Here is a 9396-nt window from a genome sequence, read left to right on the forward strand (position 1 = left end):
CCTGATCAACTCCACACTGCAGGCCGGGCTCATACTGTATATACTGTGGGGGAAATGTAAACCTTCACCATCTGTGAAAGACAACACGTCGCTATTAAACTAACCTGATGTCTGTGATGCATGAGTATTTTTTTTACAGAAGAACATGACTGCTCATTCTTCAGAACAAGGGGTTTAACAACCACTACGTTGTTTAGATTATACCTGCTGTTGTGGATATGGTTGCCAACGGCTTCACAGGAGAATAAAGGACTGATTTTATTCTCTATTTTTGTAGAGATTCGGTGATTCATGAGAAAACAGAGCAGCTGGAAGGAGAAAGGGCTTCATTATGCAGAACGCACTTTTTCATCAGCTTATGCTGAGTCATCGCAGCCCTTCTGAGCTTCTGTTCTGTGGAGCCCCCTCATCCTTCATCACATCAGGACCCGATAATAACCCCAGGCGTCAAGGTGAAAACTGTTTCCACAAACAGTGATTTTGTAGGAAAGACTTCAGGTATCTGGCAGGCAGCCATATTGTCTTCAAGAAACGGTTTCACTCAAAATCGGTGTTGGTGTTCCTTAAATTAAGTGAAGCAGCTTCTATGTTTATTTATTTATTTATTTTAGCTCTGGTGTTAAGCACAAAATGAGTATGAGTTTTTATGTATGAGGAAGAACCTCACTTTGGCCTGCAAACGTGTTTCTGAACAAGCTTTTTGTGCCCCCTGCTGACAAAGGTTGGGCCCTACACCTCAGTTCTAAAGATAAATCAGGCTGTGTAGTATTTGCAGTTGAGCACAGTCTTATATTTTTATTTCATGGCTTTGTTTAAACGATGGTTATATCATCACTCATGCTGGTTCAAGTAAACAAAACATGTTTTGATTTTTTCACGTGTGCATGAGCACAGTTTACTCGTGGCCGAGTTTTTGTATGTTAGCCCGTGTTCCTCCTCAAGCTTGTAACACCCGTCCACCCCTTTTTCAAGTTGTTGCTTCTCGTGGTGTTGCTTGGTGGGGACAGGTGTCTCTGGTATGCTGTGGCCACGTTGGTATCATCGGCATGTCTGTACACCTCAGTGCCAGTCAGTGTGGGCAGCAGGAAAGCTGCTGGGAAGAGCTGTGTGAGACAGGAGACATGATGTTTGGCATTTAGCACATGGGAGGTCAGAAACTATCAATACATTTCAGTTTCATGGAAACAAATATTGTGTGTTTTGATGTTTTGAACACAGTTCCATGAGAATTATGTATGGAATAAAAACATCATGTTGTTTCTCACTGAAAAGTCAGTGCTGCTTAAACTTAATCTGTTCTAAAGGTGCAAACCTGTGGTGGTAGATTAATTTGAGAGGACTTACATGTTGAAACATGAGAGATGACCGAGGTGAAGTTTGTAGTTGAATCTGTTTGTTGGTCTTGAGTCAGGTCATCGCCCGATGGAAGAGGAGACGCTGGAGAGGACGTCATTGAAAGCGAGAGCAGATTAACCAACTTAAATACAAAACAATGCAGCATCATGATCACTTTATGTACAGTGGCAAGAAAATCATGGTTTTCTGCATTAATTTGTCATAAAATGTGATCTGATTTTCATGTGCCTAAAATAATAACACAAAGAAATTCTGATGTTCCTTGTCTTTATTGGAAAAAATCATAAAAACATTATAGCAATAGTGGAAAAAGTATGTGAACCCGAAATTAAATGCGAATTAATGCAGAAAATCATGAAATTCCGAAAGGTTCACATACTTTTCTTTGCCACTGTAAACAACTACAGAATTGAAAAGCCCCAGTTAAGATGCTCTCGCTTGCTCAGTGTTCAGCGTTTAACATATGGCATAACTAATTTCCATTTCTTGGAAGTAAATACTGTAGCACTGTCTCCTACCTGGACGCGGTCTCTCTTCTACTTTGGCTCCCTCCCCGAGCAACATCTCCTGCAGCAGGCTGTCCATTCTGGCTTCACCCAGCAGCTGTGCTAAGTGGAGAGTCTCCACCATCTGCCAGGCCACACTCTGCAGGGGAGGCAGGATCAGCAGGAGCTCTCCAAACCTTCCTTTCTGCTCGCAGGTTGCTTCCTCTAGAAGCAGATGGGCTTGAAAACGCAGATGTCTAACCACCTGTGGACTCTCCAAACCTGGACAGTCTATGTTGAGGAGGAGAGAGCATTTCAATTGTTAGCATAAGCAAGGAATGAAAGAGCTACGGGGTTTTATCCACGTAGATGACATGACTGGAACAACATGACAATAAAAGCAGGTGTAGAAGTTCAGAGATGTGTTTATAGTTGTACAGTTTTGCTTTAAAGTGATTAATCTGGCAGCTACCATTATGCCACTGTATGATCACGGAGGATTAAACTGAGCAGAGATCATCAACAGCCTGTCTACTGATGGAGAAAATGCATGTAAGGCAGTGAGATTCAAGCTACTTTCTAGAAAACTGGGAGTTAATGGTTGTTTTAGTGCTTTAGAAATGAATAATTACTAATATTTGTTAATATGTCTTTGCTGGACTGTGGTGAAGTGTCCTCAGTCCTCCAGTCTGTCTCCAGTGCTGCAGCCTCAGGTAAATGGGCCATTAAGTTCAGTGGGAAACCATGTCTGCCTGACTGCCAAGAACTTCACCACCTACTGATATTATTAGAAACTCGCTCTGAAAACACAGACGACTCAGACTAAACTACACGTGCAAGAGGTCGAAAAACTCAAACACATCAAAGACAGAACATTAGCACAAGTTGTCTGGTGCAAAAAAAACGAGGTCAAGTACGATTCACAGCTCCCCTCTCCCATCTAACTGGACCAACCTGGAGCAAAGAAGACAATGGTTCTGAGGCAAGCAAACTCTTTATCTGTGATGTCCAGCTCTCTGAGAGGTTTCACCAGCTCCTCTTGGATCCTGAAGGCCACTCTGGACACCTCAACCTCTGCACCTCTTAGAGGTATCACAAAGTTGTTTCCTGATCAATGCACATAAACAGATGCCAGATATTTAGCAGGAGGATTACTGCTGATACAGGTCATACGTAAACATTTCTCTGTTTCTGCACATAACTTTATGGTGAAATAAAAAAGTTTTAACAGTTGTACTTGTCCTACCTAGAAGAATGAGATTGTTGTAAGGCAGAGAGCGCCTTGCTGCCCCTAGAATAAGTTGTTCTGCAGAGTGGGATCGTAGCAGAGTTACCTGCAAACAAGCATGGACCTCATGTCATACACAGAGTGAAAATGCAAATCAGCTGTTATTCTGCATTGAAAGCTTGACGTTAGCTGTGTAGAGGTTATTTAGATATTTAGTACACATACCCTGTCGTCTATCGAGAGGCTACAAAATTCTGGGATGTGTTTTGCCCACTCCACCAGCAGGAGGAGTTGATGCTTCATGGACTCAAACACATCTCCCACGCATGCTGTCTTCTTGCTGTTGATGTCATGTCGTTTAGGTGAGACCAGTGCTGGAAACTGCAATTTGGGGATTTAATGAGCAAGATGCAGATACAGGCAGAGATCTGTGAAAGTTAAAGTAAGATTTTTTTTTATGGATCTATTGTAAACACTGCTAAACACTAGAGTAGCAGCTCATTTCACAGTTGTTTAATTTATTTCTGTGCATTCCTTTTACTGGCCAACGCACATGTCTGGTTGTTATTATGCATTTGAAAGTAATTGAACATTGACACACAATCCCAGAGCTAGTGGTGCAATTAAATGGGCTATGATTAGATGAGGTCCCCTGGCAATTTTGTCATTTCTAAGGAGTAACCAAATCCAGCCTACATCTAGAACCTCCTCAGAGTTAAATGGCTGCTTGTGTTTAATGTAAGCCATATCCTCCCTGTATCTGCCTTTCATCCATATAACTTCCAGCACTTAAGAGAACTATAAGTGCCCATTTCTCCAACAGAACCTTGCATGTGCGATGTTAAGCCGTGGCATGTTACCTGTTGCACACTGGCTTCTGCCCGCAGCAGCACACTGATGGACAGAGTGCCCACTGTTTGCGGGCCTTTGGCTCTCTGACTGTTGATGCAGTCTCTCTCATTCTGAACAGCTGTGCATTAAAAAGAGGAAAGAACCATCAGAGAGGTTTGTCGGCTTCTCCAGGCATCAGTCCTGCACTCGATGTTATTTTACTTACCTCAACTGCAAACATGTTATAAAAGAAAAGGCCTACTCTTTGCCTCCACAAGGTCCCTCTATCCTCTGTGACATTAAGTTGCTGTTTACTTGGACACTGACCACCCCAAAATGTGCATGTTTTGCATGTGTGGCCGAAATGACTTGAAGCCTCCTTCTGTTTGGATCTTTTCATCTGTTTAACGATGTGGTAACATGGTCAAATTAAATGTCATGGCCTGGGAAGTTAATGCAACGTGAATGGGTAGAAAAATATATCTTTTACTCTATCTACTGTAATAAAAATGGACGTTTGTGCTGTTTATTTGTGAACAAATATTACGACTAAAAAGAAAAAAAATATATAATAACGATGGAAATAATCTGTTATTTTAGTTCCTCTTTTCCTCCTTTCTATCTACTCAAAGTTTCTCACTCATAACATTTTCTGATAAACCATCAGAGAAGTCTGTTGTCTTCTTCAGTAAATAGAGGACAATGTTTTAATAATATTCTGATGTTGACAACAGTACACATTAAAGAGTGGAGTAAAATATGAGTTTGATGTCTGGATGTTTGATGGTGTAGATCATGTTTAGCAGAGGAGATGTCATCACATGTTGATGACCTCTCTGCCAGAGTCATTAGAAGCAGAGCGATCTGGATGGCCTCGGATTGATTCCAATATGCTTGTACAAAGTCAGACAACAGGACCGAGTGTCAGAGTAATCAGTCATCAGAGCTGTCCTCTCAGCAACCAATCAGGAGCATATTAATCAAACTGGAGCGGGAGAAGGAGCAGGAGGCTCCCTGTGAGCTTCGCTGACATGGTCCTGCATGACAATGTCACAAATGAATCTTCTGCAGGACGTAAGTTAAGTCTGGAATTGGGGTAAACAGTTACAGGGGGTGTGCTCAGGGGTCAGGACGAAAAGAAGTGGTTGCATGCAGCTCAGTCTGAACGTAGGATTGTAGCACGTTATGTAAATTAGGCATGTTAGGAAAGTGAACATTTCAATTAGTAGCCCTCACCTTTGGGGGGGTGTGAGCGACACCTTTACAGAAAACTACAGAGCAAATGTTTGCCCATACTCGGCCATGTTAACCATCCACAAGACTCCTGATCACATCTCTTCCTCATATTCAGTGAGACAACGGTATTATATTATCTCTTTAACCTGAATCCTTGTTTTTGTTTTTAAATACAAATGTTTTACAGTGAAGCTTGTACCAGACAGTATCTGACTCAGCTGTGGTGGTTCTTGTGGCGTGCACTGGGAGCTGAGTGGTTACAGTACAGGACATGTTGCTGCAGCGTCCTGGGTTTGAGACCTTTGCTTCATGCCATACCCCTTCTCTTCTCCCTAGTTTCCAGTCTACCCAGCCACTAGTCCTTCAAACAAAATCAAAAATGCACAAAAAACAATCTTAAAAGAAGAAGATGTCCTCTGACCTTCCTTTTTCATTCCAGCCTTTAAGCACTTCTGCAGTCTGCAGTAACGACACTGGTTCCTTTTGTCTTTGTCCACAATACATTGCCTCTTGAACCTGAAAAAAAAGGTCGAGTTCCCCTTTAATATTTGTCAGAAGAAGACTCAGATGCACGTGCTGAATATTCCAAATTAACTACAATTTGTTCTCGAACATTTATTTGTATATGACCCAACTACCAACATCAACTATGACCTTGAGGCTGGTTTTCTACTTCACTTCATCTTGCAGAAGAATTCCCAGCATGATAGTCATTGCTGCTGGTATTTATTGTGTTTACAGTATGTGGTTACTGTAATATGATGGTGATATTATCTTACAAAATGTTACACTATATGTTTAACTCATTCTTAAAGCATGAGACCAGAATAACAAAAATGATATTAAAATGTTAAATCTGTGACAGAACTCACCGACAGTTGTAAGTGTGACTGTTGCGAATGCTCCTTCTGAAGAAGCCCTTGCAGCCATCACAGCTGGATGCGCCGTAATGTTTACCTGTGGCTTTGTCTGCGCAGATGGAACACCGAGTCCTACCTTCGCCAGGTGGTGACAGGGACAAGGTGGATGCTGACACTGAATTTGTCAATTTAAAGAAGACGACAAGCGATAGACACAAACATTATAGCAGAACGGGATTCTCTGTGACCTTTAAGACATGAACCTTTTTTATTTGGCTGCTAATAAATAAGTTAATATTTATGAGCTGATTGTGAACAAACAGCCCGTTGGAAATCACTTTGGCATTGTTTCATTAGTCTGGCAGGGGCAGCAGTGGCAGTAATAAAGCAGGGACTGCCAGTGCCATAGGCCTCTAAGGAGCACTGCTGCTTATTACACACGGAGAAGAGGAAACTCCCCGTTTAATTAAAGCAGTTAGAGGTCATTTGGCAAGCTAAAGCCCACTCCTCTCCTCTGGCTAATTTTACAGTGGGAGCTCGGTTTAAATTCAGTTTCTTTCCATGTTGCTCCAAATTGCATCCTGCCAGTATTTGACTGCTGTAGGACTGCCTGTCTTTAAAAGCACTGGCAGTCAAAAACACGTTATGGGTGCAGTGTTCCTGCACTGATACTTGTACTGTACAGACCCCAGGCTATAATGTATGTAAATTGCATACTTAGTTTAGGGAGATGAAGCAGCCAGGGATTACAATTTAACAAGAAAAATACTTTCTGTGGTCAAAGATCAGTTAGATTGAATTAAGAGATTAGAATACGTTTGCCTTGCAGTTATGTGGATTTAAAGAGTGTTGGTAAAGCTTTTTCATTTAAAGTGGGAGGAAAAGGCTTGGTTCAGCTCAACGGAGCCGTTGTTATATTGCTGACATAGGAGAAAATTATGGAGGAAATCAGATCAGAACATAAACTTGGTAGGTTATCATCATACCTGTTTGCAGCGGTATCACCATCATGTCGTTTAAATGTTCAGTGTCTGTGCTGCATCCACTGAACTCCAGTTTCAGGACAGTTCCAGTAAGCTTCATGGTTAGGAGACTTTTTCAAACTGGTTCATCTCCTGTACAAAACTCCACCAATCTTGGCTCTAACTTCCAGCTCACACATCCATCTCAGTTCCTCTTTGTCACAGGTCTCGGTTCCTTTGGTCCACAGCCCTGTGTCATTTATATCTTCTTGATTTATGGGTGTTAATATTCTTTAAAATGTCATTTCTAACATTCTTGGGTTGGTGGGTTGAATAGCTGCTCTGTGATAGTCCACTGACTTCCCAGTGCTGAAATTTGGCCCACCGTGTGTTTACTTGTTTCTTATCTGCAAAGTATATCAAGGGGAGAGTTCAGACAAACAAAACTCCCTGTGAGGGCCAGAAACAGATAAGACCTGTGACTGACATGTTACAATATATTCAAGATGAGTTAATTTTATTAGGAAAATAAATGTCATAAAAAGAAAAATCAATTAAGTCAAAGACAAACCAAAAGGTTGCATGCTGGGATGTCTTTTATTGAATTTCTTTGCTGAAAATTTCCTTGGTATTCCCTTACCTTGGACAATCAATATGGCACAGAAGAGTGATAGCACAAACAAACAGAGTGGGAGACTTTTGTGGATGGTGCCTGATTAACCTTTGCTTTCAGTTTTGAGTTAAATGATTCAATACCACGCTTCACTTCAGGGGAGCATGTGACATTTGTTTTAAGTGTATAGTCTTTTAGAGAGTATTTTAATTTTGTGATGAAGACAGACGTCATTCCTTTGTTCAACTTCATCCATGAGCAACATACTATCTTATCTTTGGTGTTATTGATCATCACTGGAGTCCTACTACATATACATTTTGAAATTTAAGTTCATTGAAAACTTACATCACAACAGTTATTATCTGTAAAACATAGTATTTAGTTAAGGAAACTACTTTCATATCATTGGGAAATTGCCAAACGTCCGGCTGCGTGTATTTATTCTAGGTAACTATTTCATGCTGAACAAATAAAATTGTAACATCTCCTTTCACTAAAATGACCATATTTACTATCTTGGTACTCCATATGAGATCAGAGTGTGTATACAGATAGTTTTGAAAAGTGAAAGACAAGGATAAAGGTGAACATGGTCATACTATTTTTTTTATTTTTTATTTTTTACAAATTATAACAAATTATATGTCAGACCACATATGAGCTTTGCTAGTACTGACATCCATCATACTTTGGTGTAATGGGATTTCCTGAGTGAGTAGCACTCCTTCCTTCCTTGAATGTCATGCTAGGCCGCAGGTCAGACCTCCCCTGGCAGTGGCTCGCACACTCAGGCTTGGTTTAGGTGATTGATAGATTTTAAAAACCTTCAACAGGACTGCAGAATAAGCTCCTCTGGTCTGTGAGATTATATAAGGAAAGGGTTAAAAATGACCCATAATGAACGGATTCCTATAAATAGTGTATGATTGTAAAAGAATCTTGTAAGCTGCTTTGGATAAAAGCATCTGTCAAATAAGTAAATGTAAATATAAATAACAGCATAGGTCTAAATTACAAATATGACTTAATATAAAATATTATAATTATAGCTCTTACATATTTATATTTTATATAGACTTTTGTTATGGTTAAGCAAAAGAATGACAAATTACAACAAAAATATTAAATCTTGTTCACCTGTCTGGAAATCAGACAGATGAATGTCATTCAGGACAATAGACAAGACATTTACTGTGTCCACTAGGGGGAGACAGAGTACAGTGTATCTGACCAGACCTGTCTCAATTTTAACCCGTTCAGGAACCTTCAGTAAGATTTACAAAAGCACAGTGTAATAAAGATCGTTATAAAAACACTGTTAAAGATATAAGCTACTTCATATTTATTATTTATATGTTCCTAACGAGTTTTTTGTCTTACAGTGCTACATAATACAAGTCTCATCACCCACGTGACTATTTACTTCACATAAATACAAGGTAACACTAAGTCATGCACGAATAAAATGAAATAATTAGTTTTCATAGTTAGCAAGAAACTTTGAAGAGTTTACTTAAAAGTACTAAGTGCTAATTTGAAAAGTCAATGCAGACACGAAACGGTCTGATCAAATCTAGTGAGGACCTTTAATACACGTCACTCATGTTGTGCCATCTCTCCCTTAATATTGGTTTGTTAATGCATGGTAGGCTAATTAACAAAGGCATTAGATTACAAAATTATAACTTATATTACCTCCCTGAAAGATACATAATATAACACACAGCCAAAAACCAATAAAATCTTTTGCTTGCGAGCGAGTTGTTGACACAAATTAGTTTAATTGAAATGCACTATCACTAATACCACTAATCTAATCTGG

General features: G+C 40.0%; 1 protein-coding gene across 1 annotated transcript; it reads right to left on the reverse strand.

The window, feature by feature from the left end:
* Positions 1–619: 619 nt before the first annotated feature.
* Positions 620–7310, reverse strand: hnf4b (hepatic nuclear factor 4, beta). The gene is made up of 10 exons (XM_026377537.1): positions 6983–7310; positions 6009–6171; positions 5558–5652; positions 3930–4039; positions 3295–3450; positions 3088–3175; positions 2796–2948; positions 1875–2132; positions 1345–1437; positions 620–1103 (listed from the first exon to the last, which is right to left on the reverse strand). Exons 1-10 carry the CDS (start codon positions 7077–7079, stop codon positions 1060–1062), a joined length of 1257 nt encoding a protein of 418 aa, XP_026233322.1. The 5' UTR covers positions 7080–7310; the 3' UTR covers positions 620–1059.
* Positions 7311–9396: the final 2086 nt, after the last annotated feature.

The sequence above is a fragment of the Anabas testudineus genome, chromosome 3, assembly GCF_900324465.2.
Source record: "Anabas testudineus chromosome 3, fAnaTes1.2, whole genome shotgun sequence".
Lineage (NCBI taxonomy): Eukaryota > Metazoa > Chordata > Actinopteri > Anabantiformes > Anabantidae > Anabas > Anabas testudineus.

Coding starts and splice junctions, on each gene's coding strand:
- hnf4b (XM_026377537.1), bottom strand. CDS start 7,079: ATGAAGCTTACTGGAACTGTCCTGAAACTGGAGTTCAGTGGATGCAGC. Junction 3,451..3,929: donor CAGAAGCCAGTGTGCAACAG/GTAACATGCCAC, acceptor CCCAAATTGCAG/TTTCCAGCACTGGTCTCACC. Junction 3,176..3,294: donor GCCTCTCGATAGACGACAGG/GTATGTGTACTA, acceptor GCTTGTTTGCAG/GTAACTCTGCTACGATCCCA.